This window comes from Eleutherodactylus coqui, chromosome 1 (genome assembly GCF_035609145.1).
Source record: "Eleutherodactylus coqui strain aEleCoq1 chromosome 1, aEleCoq1.hap1, whole genome shotgun sequence".
NCBI classification, from domain to species: domain Eukaryota; kingdom Metazoa; phylum Chordata; class Amphibia; order Anura; family Eleutherodactylidae; genus Eleutherodactylus; species Eleutherodactylus coqui.
In genome coordinates, this window is record NC_089837.1 from 291,174,962 (window position 1) to 291,190,393 (window position 15,432).

The following is a 15,432-nucleotide window of genomic DNA, read 5'->3' on the forward strand; positions in this document are numbered from 1 at the left end:
TTTAATGTTTTTTCAGACTCGATCACTTAGTTACTCAGAGTTGGAGTTTCCAGCTCCTAGCCTTCTGCAGAGATTTGGAAGTCTGACCTGGCGCAAAAAAAGGTTTAGTGTGTTGGAACACAGCGATGCTACCCCTACTGTTTCAACTCCAACTGAATCCCAGTGGTCTATGGAACAAATGGAAAGATCAGCTGTGGGAAGTGAACTGGATTTGGAAATCAGACATCCTAAGTACTGTACTGATGAATATCCTTCCACACAACTGTCCCCTAAAAATTCTGAGCATTATTCTAAGAGGGAGCAAAAGGCTCTACATGTGTCAACCTCATTTAATTGTGTAGCTGATGATAATGGGAAAAATGTTCAGCTGCCATTTGATTTTCCAGAGAGACAGGAAGGAGAAGAAGAGTCACTCCCATGTTGGGCAGAGAGTATATTGAAAGAGTACATGTCACAAAACCGCTACACACCTGGTTCACTACTCTACCCTCTATCTCACACTTTGGAGGTTATGGAAGAGGATGAAGAACCTGGACAATATCAAAGTCCTCTTTATCATCGCATGTCAAAGGATCTGATACTAGAAGATGTTCCTCAGCCAAACAAGCCCCTTAATTCCAGCATTTGTATTGAAACTGTAAAAGAAAATAATCTATGTGAAGTCCAGAAGACTCTTTCTTGTAAAGGCTCAAAAATAACACAATCTGAAATAATTGCAAAACACATACCTCTCTATACCACTATCCTTTCTCAAGATGTAGCAAAAATTAGGACTGGCCAGACATGTGGGAGCCTTTTTCCAGGAAATTCACAAAATTATGAATCCAGTTTTCCAGAATCTTTAAGGTTGTCCAAAGAAGATTCCCCAGAAATAAATCTATACAACAACGAAGCGTCATTGCCCTATACAAATAATATACAAGATGGGCTTCAAAAAAATACCACAGAGTTGCAGAAGCTTCCAGCCCTCAAAGAGCCACTTCAAGACCAAACACACAATACACACAGACCCATTATAGAGCATGAACAAGCCCATAGCCTTTCTGATATCTCTACATTATCCCTAGCAACAGTGAAAGAGAACTGTAACCACCCATCATCACCAAATTCAACAAAAATCAGGTACAAAGTTATTATTACCATGACTAGAGAGGAAAAAGAGCAATACCCATTGCCAAAGCTGGCACAAGAGTTGGTGAAAGGCGAGGAACCTGTTGAACAAGATATGAGGATGTCACCTTCAGTGGAATTTCAGGCATGTAGCTACTATGGGGCAGGACTTACAGAAGTGACAGCTCGGGAAATTTCAGAAACACCAGAGCTGACTGAAAAGAATACAACACAGGAGGAGATCCCACAGAAGAAGAGGGGAGGAGAGATTCTTAAGGGGGAACCGCTGAACAGGTGAGCAGAGGGTGGCAGCAAAGCAGTCTCAATAGTGGAAGTAATGTAGAGAAATAGATGTAATAACCGCAAAAGTCGTAACCATGCTAATGAAAACTGACAGCACATTTTGCCTCTGGGATGCCAAAAATACATTAAATAAGGTGGGAGTGTGTTCCTTCTGACAATAGGTAAAGCTTTCTGATGAAATATGCCTTCACAGTTCAATGTATGAAGTGAAATCATGAATGTTGTGACATATACGGTGAGAAATGCAGTGATTTGGTCATTCTTTCCACACATGTAGGGCTTGGCTGATGTGTTTGAACTCTGTATTCTGCTTGTCATATAATAAAAATACAAAGTTCAGTATGGGGAGGGGTAGAGAAGAGTAGGGAAGTGCTGTAGATATGTAGTACAGGAGTGGCCCAAGTCTTCCTGCACTGCCATCACTGCTTGAGCAAAGTGTTCATCTTATTGAGAAAAGGAAAGGAGATGTGGGTAAGTAGTCTTCCAGGTTATAAGCATATACTATAATAGTAGTCATGTAGAATATATGTTAGATAGATATACATTTGTTTTCTTTGTTGTCATACTGTGTATATGAATAATATAAGAATTCAGATAAGAGATTGTCGAGTCAAAAATGAGTACGACTGTATATTGAGGAACTTGCATGATACTGAGGGTCATAATCAGTATTTTTTGATTGAAAGAGTATTAGATGCTTGGAACAAATTTCTAGCTGAGGTGGTTGGTAAATGAAATCAAGCTTGTCTGGGAAAAGTATAGAGCTATCCTAAGAGAGAAATAAAGAGGAAATAATAAAAGGGCAGACTAGATGGACCAGGGGTTTTTTGCTGCCGTCAATTGTCAATAAATGTATTTACAAGTTTGTACAGTCTGAGATGCCTGACACCAGGTGAATCTCACATACATTGCTGTAATGTCTATGATATGTGAAGCATTAATAACTCTACAGAACATTCTTTGGAGGTAATGCACTGAGCACTTTTATAGCCTCAGAATACCTCTTATGGGAGTAATTACCAAATGATGAGAGCTAGTTGAAATGTATGCCTGTTTTTCTTAAAGGGATTCTGTCAGCACCTTGTACATACAAAGCTGCTGACAGATCTAGGTCTGGTCCGGAGTGCGGGCGGCATCATATCTTTATTACAGATGTTAGTAGCTGCATCAGTGTGAAATGGAATTGCTGCAAGTGCGCCGCAGGCGTTTTTCTCGATCACACCATTCTCAGTATGTAGGTTCACGTTGAACCTAGTCCGAAGAAAACTTGTTCACTTGATTTTATGCTGTGTTCTGGGGTCACAGGTTTAATTTCCATACAGGGAAGCTCCAGCCATGAAAGGGCAGGTGTTTAGAATAAATTGGCAAGTCAGTGTATCAGTAGGTTTTGGGACTTGGACAAGAAACAGGAATAACTGGAAATGAGCTTCTCAGACACAGTGAACACACATAATACTGACAGGTGAAGTGAATAGTACTGATAACCTCGTGTCCATGGCAGCTACCGAGGGGTAGGATATATTGAGTGGCAATTAAACATTCAGTTCATGAAGTTAAAGTGACCCTCCGGGCCTGAAGCAACAATGATGGCAGAACAGCTTCTCTGACTCATTGTCTGCATCAGTAGTCTAAGATAGTACATGCTACCGGCCAGCACTGCTCATGTGGGCAGCACTGGTTAATTAATGTGGATGTAGTGTCTTAGACTAATGATGCATACAAATGCACATCAGATGTGCATCAGATAGTCAGAGAAGCTAGTACAGTCATCTTTGTTTCCTAGGCCTGGAGGGTCGCTTTAGAGTCACCTTTTACAGGGGTCAAACTGTGATGGCTAGATGGCTGGCCCATATCACTTCCAAAACAGCAGGTCTTGTGGGGTGAACCCAGTAAGCAGTGACAAGTACTCTCCAAAAGTGGTCTTTAGAAGGACAACTGGTGAATTGATAACTGGCTCATTGATACTTGTGGGCATCAAATGCTACTTCGACTGGTTTGATCACACAGAAGATATACTGTAGTATACATTGCTGAAAGTTTGTTGGCTATAGGGGTGTTATCTTTAATGATCAAGCAGAGCACTTCATAAGCACTCTGCTCAGTCATTAAAGGGGTTTTGTCATTAGAAAAAAAAATGCAATCCCTTTTCCTCCTCAGGCAGTCTTCTTATCGCATCTTCTCCTCGCTGATCTTCTCCAGTCCCCCAGGTCACCTTACCACAAGCTGGCTGGATCCTCTTCTTATTATTAAGATGCGTCTATTGCTGGCTTTCTTCTTCCTACAGGGCAATGTACGCTACGTCACTAGTGATGTAGCGTTCATAGCCTAGCAGGGAGTGCCGAACTATTGCCAAGACTGCATATGCGCGCTGTCTCGCCATGAGTGTTCATATACTATTGCAGAGAGACAATATGCATACGCAGTCTCGGCAATAGCTCAGCATTCCTTGCTAGGCTGTGAACATTACATTGCTAGTGACATAGCGTACATTGCCTGGCAGGAAGAAGAATGCCAAGAATAGACGTTCCATAACAAGAAGAAGAGGATCCAGCCGGCTTGCGGTGAGGTGACCCGGGGGACTGGAGAAGATTTGTGAGGAGGATATGCTTGAAGAAGGCTGCCTGGGGAGGAATAGGTAAGTATTTTTTTTTTTCTTCTAGTGACAGAACCCTTTTAAGCATTTAGAATGTGCCTTACTATGCAAATGGAAACCTCAGTGTCTGCTGCCACCACATCTGGTGGCATACAGTGATAGCTTCCACTTTCTGCTGCATCCAGGTAGTGTAGACAGTGTTCCTTAAACTTTGAACTTGTAAACCATTCTTCCAGCTATATTTCTAGAAACATTTATAGCCTTTGCTATCTTTTTTCTTTTTCTTTTTGTGCCGAGCAGTGTTAACTTCTCTTAACTTTTTGGAACACTCTCCTGACTTGGCCATATTTCTAGCATTGAGTCAACAAAGCTCCAACCAGTCCAGGTATTTGACATGTTTTGTTTTAAGCACACCTGATGCAACTAATGTGTTCTTCAGACAACACCTGATTTACAAATGTATGCTTTTATGAGGCATTCTATTCATAAGGTTGAATAATTCTGAGACTGCAGTAGTCATTAAAAGTGGCATTTTCTGTTGAATTTAGAGAAACCACTTGTTATATTAGGCTACTTTGACACCTGTGTTAGGGCTCAGTTCGGGATTTTTGTCTCTGTATTTGGAGGAGTGAAACTTATGTAAAACTGAAATAAACTGATCAGTCTTTTCCCCATTGATTTCAATGGGTTTTCAAAAAACCTGAATGATGTCAATTTACTTCAGTTTTCTTTTAATGGAACAAATAATGCAGCAGACTGAACGGAGCCCCAACACAGGTGTGAAAACAACATTAGGGTGCTTTTACATGGAACGATTTGTTGTTCATATGAGTGAATGATGACAGAATTTGCTTGTTTGCCCATGCAACCTGTTTATACAGGCAGATAAATTGTTTGTTCGCAAATCATTCACTCGTTGACAATCACTGTACCAGCGAACGAGAACGACTGAACAATCGATATTTAGACCGAGCGATTAGTGAACGAGGCAACAATAATTTTCATTTTTGCATGAAATTAATGATAAGCGATTGAATCATTATTCGCTGTGCTTACACTGAACAATTAACATTCAAATTTGAACGATCGAGCGATTTTTTTTAATTTTTTTTTTTATTTTTTGAATGCTAACAACTGGACAACAAAAATGCACTCTTAATATTTTTTTCTTTCTAAAAATAGTTAAACTACCATAATTTGGGGTTGAGAAACACAAATATGACATTAGATTTTGTTATCTCTGGTTTTTAAGATCTACTAATCTCAAATCAAAATACTAAAAATACGCTTTAAAGTTCTTTTCTCAAAATAACTAAACTCCTAACTTTGCATTGAGGACAATGAATGTAGGCCTAACTCTGGTTTTATAGATACACTAATTTCAAATAATAGGGATTAACCACATGAACGGATTCTCTTTGCTAGTTGCTTGTACTCCTTTTCTGGGGCATCTATTGTCACTGTCCAACAGTAGTCCAAGAGAAGCTTCCATTTTCCCTGATACCTTCGGTCCATTTTCAATATGTCCTGATGGAATCTCTCTCCATGTTCGTCACTCACGGCACCGCAGTTGTCAGGGAAGACATCCAGGTGAGAATGTAGGAGATGGACTTTGAGTGACATGTTGCAACCTAATCGATGGTACTTCTCTAGAAGTTTATTCACAATCTCAACATAGTTGTCAACTCATCGATTTCCCAGGAAGCCATGCACAACATCTTTAAATGCCTCCCATGCTGCTTTCTCATGACCCTCAAGAACTTGCTCAAAGTTTTTATCTTTAAAAAGATGACAAATCTGCGGATCAATGAAGATACCTTCTTTAACTTTAGCATCACTGAGCTGTGGAAATTGTCTTTTGATGTAATGAAAAGCTCCACCCTGGTTCATCACCTTTACAAAGTTCTTCATGAGTCCAACTTAAATGGGCTACATCTCAGAGCCAAGAGCTAACTCAAAGTTTTCAATGTCATTTTTGTTTCTTCCATGATGAAATGATTACAAAATACCTATTTTCACAGTTGGCCAGTGTAATCATTCCGTGTAAAAGCACCCTTAGTTGTGTTGAGTTATTTATATTGTCCTCGTGTGTTTTTTCTTGCAAACAGCTGAAAGTCTGTAAATTTGGCAAATTAACTTAATTCGCGCTTAGGCTGGGTTTATACCAGATGGATTTGCCACGGAAATAACATGCGGAATTTCTGTGCGGCAAATCCGCCTGTGGCTCCTAATCCTGGGTTCATCCAGCCATGTGAACGAGATTTTGCAAAAATCTCATCCACACAGGGCGGCCAATCCGTCGCAGCAAAGCAGGGCGGAACCAACAATGCGGAACGGAATTGACAGCCGCAGCATGTCAATTCTTTTTTTCTTCCGTTGCAGCCTCACTCTTCTCTATGGGGAGAGAAAGCCACAATGAAATGCCGGCGGGCAAACTGCTCCAAAACCCGCAACGAAATGCTGCAGGTTTTGAAGCTGTGGCTCCCCCGCGGAAATCTTGCACCGAAAAGCCGCAAGATTTCCGCAGGATTTCTGTCCCGTGGGAACCCATAAAGGTTAAACAATTTTGATTGCAGCTGCACACACTAATGTATAGAAATTCACTATATATACTTAAACATTTGTCCAAAAAATTTAAGATATTTGGAACTACTCAAATGAGAGTGAGTAATTCTGTGTGAGCGGAGTATTTAGCAATCAGTGTAACTGTAATTAGTCACCCTGATTATTGGAATTAACTTTGCAAATTAATGAACATTGGACTTACAATATAATACTTGGGCCAGTGCCTTGTAATTACAATGGATGATTAACCTTAGTAAACAGTTGTCACCTTGTTAGGACATATGTTTTGTCATACTGATATCAGTAGGTGAACACACATCAGCTGCTCCCTGCAGTGTATTTGTCAACTGTTTACTATAGGTTACTGAACATTCCCCAAATTAAGCTACTCCATTGGGTTTGTAGGTTACACTCTTTCTCAAAAAAACAAGCATCTAGCAGAAGCATGCAGCTACATCTCAGGCAGATATACATGATTAGAGTTGTGGTTTGATTACATGAGTGGTCTTGCTACCAAAGGTACAAGTGGTTCCACCCTTGTCCTATAAAAAGCTCTCAGAGGCTACTAGTGTGTAATTGACCTCTTTTTCAGCTTGTGTGGAGTTTGTTTAGCACTAGACGCCTCTATGACACAGTTGAAGAGATTTCGCACAGAGTGTTAGAAGGGGCGCATTATTAGAATTTGAGAAGCTGGATGGTTGTATCGATGAATTGCCCACTACCGGGGATGTTGGGACAAGGGGATGTATGTGAGCATGCACACAAGGCACCCCCGGCACAGGACACCCTCAACAGACCACCAGTAGAGGGGATTCTCTGATCATCTGACAAGCACAAGCAACTACAATTATTGCATTGACCAAAACCAGAGACAGGTGGCACTATCAATAAAGGCCCGTGTCTGTGGGAACCAATTCCAGGCACTTGGCTGAAGGACATTTGGTCTCACAGCGCCCATTACGTGTATTGCCTTTGACACTCACCCACTCTTGCCTATATTGTCAGGAACAACAAAATTGGACTGCTACAGAGTGGGCCCAGGTTGTCTTCAGCAACGAATCCAGGTTTAACTTGGGCACTGATAATAGCCATGCTCGTGTATGGAGAACTAGGGTTGAGCGCCTCAATCTGCCTTTTTTATGGAGTAGCACACTGCCCCCCTGCTGGTGTGATGGTCTGGGGGGCATCACATATAACAATCGGTCACCACTAGTAGTGGTACAAATGATAGCTCAGCGATATGTTCAGGACATCCTGCAGCCACGTTTCCTCTCATGGCAGGGCTTCCAAGGGGCATTTCCCAGCAGGATAATGCTCAGCCACACACAGCAAGAGTGTCACAGGAATGCCCCCACAACGTTGGTCCCACTTTCGTTGCCTGCCCGGTCACCAAATTAATAGCCAATAGAACATGTTTGGGATCATCTTGGATGCCAAATTTGACAGTCTGCATTTGCACAATCTATAGGCTCAACTACAGCAAATTTGGACCTATATGATGCAGGATACCATACTGAACCTGTATGCCTCCATGCCCGCCCGTATCACAGCTTGCATCCAAGCTATAGGCTGCCCAACAGGGGTTTTTTTTGTAAACAAAATACACATGCAGAATACGGTTATGTGAACTAAATCAGTGAAATCAATAAGTTCTGTTGACCGCGTATTGTGCTCGCAAATTTTGCATGCATAAAACGCCCTTGCATCCAGTTGAAAGGTACAATTTTTTTTCAAAATTAGAAAAAGGATGCATGTCACGTTGCATCCTGTTGCCAATGGTTTTTGTTGTACAAAAAAAACAATTTGGTCTAGATCCTGGTCTTGAACAGTACAAATGTGATGAGCCTGCATAATTTTAGTGTTTTGCGGCTTCAAGTTTTAACTGGAAAATTTTACAAAAAGGAGAAAATCAATACCTTGTAATAAGATGCACTAAAATCTGAACTGAGCCTGAGATAGCATTTCTGTATGAATAAAAAACATTAAAATGATGCGGATTTATTGATAACACAATAATTACAATTAGAGGGGAAATCACCCTGCAGCGTATCCTCTGACCTTGGCTGCCTGTCCACGGGCGTTGCAGAGATCCGCCGCGGGAGCCGCTGCCCGGGAGCAGGAGCCGGCAGACGGATCTCTGCTGTCAGCCTATCTGACGGCAAATTGCAGCATGCAAATCGCAATGATTCTCCGCTCGTGGACAGGATGGCTGCGCTCTCAATAGCAACGGATTATTGTGGGCAGGCAGCCACGTGGATATGTGAGAATGCCCTCAACCGCAGGAGCTGCAAGACTCTATGTTGATCCTGAACCCTTCTGAGGCTGTTCATTTCAGGAATTCTTTAACACAGCATTTCTGAAAAGTGTCATATCAATGGATTACTGAGTGTGAGAAAATGCTGAATTGCCTGTTAGCCCTTCTGTTTCGGTTAAAAAAAAAAGACAGTAATCCTTTTTATTTCTCTAGTCTCTTTTATTGTATTTCTCTATACGCCTGACTCTGCCTAGAGACCATTTTCATGAATATTCTTAAGGTGCTGGTCACTTTGCGTCATAAGTAGAGATGAGCGAGCGTACTCGTTAAGGACAGATACTCGAGCGAGTATCGTCCTTTTCGAGTACCTGCCTGCTCGCCTGCAAAGATTCGGGTGCTGGCGGGGGAGAGTGGCAGGGAATGGGGGGGGGGGGGGGAGATCTCTCTCCCCCGATCTCTCCTGCTCACTCCCGGTCCACAGCGCTCACCCCCGCCGACACCCGAATCTTTGCGGGTGAGCAGGCAGGTACTCAAAAAGGACGATACTCGCTCGAGTATCTGTCCTTAACGAGTACGCTCGCTCATCTCTAGTTATAAGCAAACTGTGCATATTGATCAGTTTTCGCTAAATGAATGTGTGAACTCGGGTCAAGTTTTTATCAGTTATCACATTGATCAGAGCTGACGAGCTGTAAATACTGTTCAAACACGAATTCTGTATAAGTGATTCATAAATTACTTCTAATCACCAGTCACTTACTTAAGAACTACTGCTTAATCAAGCCAATCCCTTTGTGAAAGCTTCATTTCAGTTGAACACTCACACGCCTCAACATGTTCATTTCTAAAAGGCGCTTTACATTTTTATGTACATAACGTTTATTGGTTGTATAAGAAGATCTTCAACATCTGAATAGATTTGTGTTTCAACTCCACTATTTTCAATATATGTGCAGTCAGGGAGGGAAAGGAATTGTATATCTAGTCTGAAAACCTATTTTTACCTTGTATCATCTCACTAAGGTCCCCAGGATATGGCCACCTGCACACAGCCAGGTTTGCATTACGGAATCCGCTCTGTCTCATTGCGGCCGGGGTGACTGCTACATAAACATCACGGCCAGCGTGGCTGTAATCTATGCCTATTTTGGGTTAGAGTATCAACTCTCTTACATGCCCCATAAATGAGGGCTTTTTGACTTGTATGCCCCGTAAATGTGGGCTTCTTGACTTTGTATGCCCTGTAAATGTGGGCTTTTTGACTTTATATGCCCCATAAATGTGGGCTTTTTGTTTCTGCATACCCTGGAAATGTGGGCTTTAGTGAGGACAGATAAGTGTTCAGCCTAATGAGCCTGCAGGTACTCTCAATTTGATGCCTGTCAGTAAACATAGGCTGACACACTCATTTGTTGTCTGTCTTTATCAGTACAGACAGTGTTAGCAAGATTGACTTAGTGTCCGTGCATGCCCCGTAAATGTGGGTTTGGTGAGGATAAACAAGTGATCAGCTGGAACAACCTGCAGGCAGTTTTGATTGGACACCTGTCAGTGAATGTAAGCTGATACACTTAATTTTGGTCTGTCTCTACCAGTACGGACTGTGCAAATAAATGTGATCTCTGGGTTCATAGTCCTATTAGAGTCTTAACATCAAGACGAACCCGAATGTAGTAAGCTATATTCCACTTAATGTGGACTGGAGCATATACAAATTAAAAATTCAAAGTATAACAGAAAGGTTCTAATAAGCCAAACGTGATAAAATTTCCATCCTGATGAAATGACACATATGTTCGGTGTCATAGAAACGCGTTGATGGATTGATAGATGGGATAATCTGATTAAAGCTCCATTTTGTTGAAAAAAAGTTTGACTCCAGAAAAACACGTATGGAACAAGCTATCTAACAACTATAACACACTATCTATACTAAACAATTATGCTTCACTATTTGACTTAGATAAGAGAGTAAAATTGACAGCTATAGTGTTACTAGCATAACAGAGTGTGTCAGTTTACACAATTTTTGACACCCTCAGCTATGTGGGTATAAGAAAACTGTGGCTATTTGTATAAATAATTACAATAACCACCATTATCTGTCCAAGTGTATCACGGACAAGGATTATTTTATTAGGGAATTTATTTACGTATATATGCATACGGCTCTTTTGAAAATATATATGAATAAAGGTTTAATTTTTAACTAATCAGTAAAGTTCTTTCCAGTAAATGTTAAGCATTACAGAATCCGGAGCAGGCATCTGCCTCCGGATTCTGTGGCAAATACCTTCCACAGCATACTATGGAAAAGCGTTTTTCCTGCCCACTAGTGGTAGAGCTTGCTGCGATTTTCCGCTTGTGGGGTGGGGGAAATCGGAGCATGCTCTATTTTCAGGCAGAATCTGTGTAGGCAGCTTCCATTGAAGTCAGTGGAAGCCGTCCGCCTCGCGGCCCTTCCGGTAAAACCATGCACAATTTTACCTTGGTTTCTGATAAGATCACAGTAAATTCCACATGAAAATCTTAGTGCGTCTTATTAAAAAGTATTGATTTTCTCCTTCTTTTTGTAAAATTTACAGTTAAAACATGAAGCAGCAGGACACAAAAATTATGCAGGCTCATCACGTTTCTACTGTTCAAAACCAGGATCTAGACCAAATTTGTTTTTTTGTACAACAAAAATCATTGGCAACAGGATGCAACGTGACACGCATCCTTTTTCTAATCTTGAAAAAAAATTGTACATTTCAACTGGATGCAAGGGCGTTTTATGCATGCAAAATTTGCAGATGCAATACGCAGTGAACAGAACTCATTGATTTCAATGATTTGGTTCACATAAGCGTATTCTGCGCGTGTATTTTGTTCACGAAAAAACCCTGTTGGGCCGCCTCTAACTTGCATGCAAGATGTGATGCAAGCGGGCATGGAGGCATACAAGCTTCATATGGTAACCTACAGCATATCGGTCCACATTTGCTGTAATGAGCCTCTAGGTCATGCAAACTTGTAGGCTGTCGAAGTTGGCTTCCCAGAAGGTCCCATACATCTTCTATTGGCGATATATTTGGTGACCAAGCAGGCTATGTGTGATATCCTGCTGGAAAATGCCTCTTAGAAGCCGCCATGAGAGGAACACATGTGGCTGCAGGATGTCCTGAACATATTGCTGAGCTGTCATTGTCTCTCGTAGCAGTACTAGGGGTGACTGGCTGTTGTTTGTAGTGGCCGCAAGACCGTCACACAAGCAATGGGGGCAGAGTGCCACTCCACAGCAAAGGTAGGATGAGAGGCTCACCACCCCTAGGTCCCCATACAAGAAAACAGCCATTGTCAGTGCCAAAACTAAATCTTGCTGAAGACAACCTGGTTCAACTCCACAGCAATACCGTTTTGCCCTTCACAACACCACTGCAAATGGAGGCAATGGTGGGTGGGTTTCCAAGGCAATAAATGTGAAGGGCGTCGTAAGACCAAATGTCCTTCAGCCAAGCTCCTGGAAATGGTTCCAACAGACACAGCGGCCTGTAATGATGGCAATGGCTGTGTCTGATTAGTGGACAAGGAAACAGTTGGAGCTGCTCGTGCTTGTTGGGCGATCAGACGATCCCCTTTTCTGGTTGTCTGTTGAGGGCATCCTGAGCTCCGTTGCCTTGTGTGCATACACTCACAAATTCACTGGTCCCAACATGTCCTAAAAATCTGGTCAGAACTCCCCAGGTGTTGAGCAATTTGTCAATGTTCCCACCCAGTGTTTCACTTTTCAATAATGTGCCCCTCTCAAACAAGTAGTCAACAAGATATACACAAGTTAAAAAAAATTGTCCACCGTACATCTAATCACGCTACAACTGTAATCACTTGCATATCTGCCTGAGATGTGACTGCATGCTGAGTTTTGCAGAAAAATGACGACTCCTTCTAGGTGCTTGATTTCTTTTTTTTTGACAAGGAGTTATACAACCATGTGACTAGATACATAGATTTATATTATCTCCATATTACGGTCCGCAAAACACGGAACACAGTTTAAATATACTCATCTGAAAGCAAGCTAAATGTGATTTCTCTATCTTTTAACCTTTTTATTAAGATTATCTGTCCTCTGTAGCATTCCTGATGCATATGCAAAGCATAAATGTACTTTCATTACTGGCAAACCCAGACAGGTTTGTAATTATTGACTTGCCCTGACCTGTAGCTTTAGATAAGTAAGAAGCTCTCCTAATTTTGTCGGCATGTAAAGAAAAGCTTACTGTTTTAGTAATGTCAGGGTGGTTTCACAAGTATTTTTTGCCAAAACGCCATTTTTTTGGCATTTTGACACAGTGCCATTTTGTTTTCTGAAAAAAAACGCTGTCCAAATGTTTGCTATAGGTCAATAGTAAAATATGGAAAGCCTTTCAAACATTGTGGTTTTTGTAGTGCTGTTTTTTCTCACTTTTGCTAATACTTTTTGGTTTGCACGGCAGCATGCTCTAGGTATGGCATTTTTTCAGAGGTATCTCATTAGGAGAAAAAATGACAAAGAGATGTCACCAAAAGATGCCAGTAACAAAACACAGGCATCAAGGAAAAAACGCATGTGATTTTTCTAGTGTTTTTTTTTACTCAAAGGAGCCTTTCACACAGAACGGAATTCTTCTGCAACATGCAGTGGAATCTGCCATCACACCAAAATTCTCTCATTGTGGATTTTATTACAGAATTGCCTGCAGAATTACACTATTTTCAATTCTACATCAAAATCCACATGTTTGATCACAAATTCCACTGCATCCTGTAGAACAATTCCACCTATGCAAAGGGTTCTAAAAACTGCCAAAAAAGTCTACGTCTAATGGTACCCTATGGGTTTGTTCACACATAGGTGTTTTACTGTAAATTTTTGATGCAGATTTCAGTGTGGATTTTTGTCAGATTTTTTCAACTGCAGAAAATCTACAGCAAATCACCTACTGTATGTTTGAATGCACCCGTAGGCCAGTTTCAGATGAGTGTATTGTAACACGCCTATAATAAGGATTACAATTACATGTATTGTCATCAGTATTTCATCTGTACTTGCTGTCATTGGTTTTATTTCCTGCTGGGCAAATAGTGATCCATATTTGTCCAATAGAAAAGAATACCAATACAGAGGCAAAAATGGACACAATAGGTCATTCAGTAGTTAAAAAAAAAAAGGACCATGAAATATACGGCCATGTGAATAGATAGATTGACATTAGCTCTGTACTATGGTCCGCAAAACACAAACCAAATACAGAGTTCAAATACTTTCATCTGAAAGCTGCTGTAATGTAAGTTTTTTCTTGTGTATTAGGATAAATGACGTTAGTGAAATCATGTTAGCTTCATGGCAAACGCAGTTTAAGGCCTTAGTCAGATGGGCGTTTTTAGCCGCGATTTGCGCATGCGCCCGGCGATTTTATAAAACCATTGCTTTGCAATGGTATCGGACACATGAGCGCTTTTTATGCGCTCGTCCGATAAATTATAGAACAGAAATCGCAGATAGGTGCGATCTGCGATTCCTGTTCTCTTCTCTATATGCGCTCAATGGGGCCGGCGGCAGCAGCGCCGACCCCATTGAGAACATATAGAAGACGAATCATTCTTCTCTGCCACAGCTGTAACAGCTGTGACAGAGAAGAACGATGTTTGCCCATTGAATTCAATGGAGCCGGCAATACAGCCGCTCCATTGAAAGCAATGGGCTGCCGGCGTGCGCGGGGTGAATTGTCGGGAAGGGCTTAAATATATAAGCCCTTCCCTGCAATTCATCCTAAAATGTGTTAAAATTAAAAAAAATTGTATACTCACCTTTCCGCTGCAGCCGGAGTCCAGCCGCGGCCGCTGTCAGTTCTCCTGAACTGCTTCTCGGCACTATTTAGCCGGCGGGGCTTTAAAATCCCCGCCTGCTGAATGATCTGCCTCTGATTGGTCACAGCCCTGACCAATCAGAGGCAGGTTTCACTCACACACCCATTCATGAATTCATGAATGGGTGAGTGACTGCTGCCTCTCAGCGCTGAGCCAATCAGGGGCAGGTCTGACTCACATCCATTCATGAATTCATGAATGGGTGTGAGTGAGACATGCCTCTGACTGGCTCAGCGCTGAGCCAATCAGGGGGCAGGTCTGACTCACACCCCCTTCACACCCACTGCAGGATGGCCGCGCGGAGCTCCGGCTGCCGGGAGAAGGTGAGTATATATATTTTTTTTATTTTTACACATTTTAGGATGAATTGCAGGGAAGGGCTTATATATTTAAGCCCTTCCCGACAATTCATCCCGGGCTCGCCCGCAGCGCATTGCTTTAAATGGAGCCGGCTCTATTGCCGTCTCCATTGAATGCAATGCGCTGGACAGCTCCGGCCCGTTTCTAATGAAACGCGGCTAGGAGCAGATTTTCGGGCGATTTGCGGGCGACTTGCGCGCACCGGTCACGCGATTTGCGGATGCGCATCCGTCATGCGATCCGCAAATCGCGGCAAAAAACGCCCGTCTGACTAAGGCCTAACTGTGTATTTTCAGTATAACTAAACAGAATAGTTTTATTTCTGAAAATTGTAACACATTTTACTTTCTCTTTT

At 41.8% G+C, this 15,432-nt stretch overlaps 1 protein-coding gene across 2 annotated transcripts in view; it reads left to right on the forward strand.

Moving 5' to 3' along the window:
* The window catches only part of CRYBG2 (crystallin beta-gamma domain containing 2), a 118,296-nt gene that overhangs the window by 66,463 nt on the left and 36,401 nt on the right, over positions 1 to 15,432 (forward strand). The window contains exon 3 of one of the 2 annotated variants that reach the window (XM_066573087.1): positions 17 to 1,404. In XM_066573087.1, the coding sequence (XP_066429184.1) occupies positions 17 to 1,404 (1,388 nt within the window). Of the gene's footprint in view, positions 1 to 16; positions 1,405 to 1,804; positions 1,885 to 15,432 lie in introns of those variants that run through there. The other variant, XM_066573095.1, reaches the window with a different exon arrangement.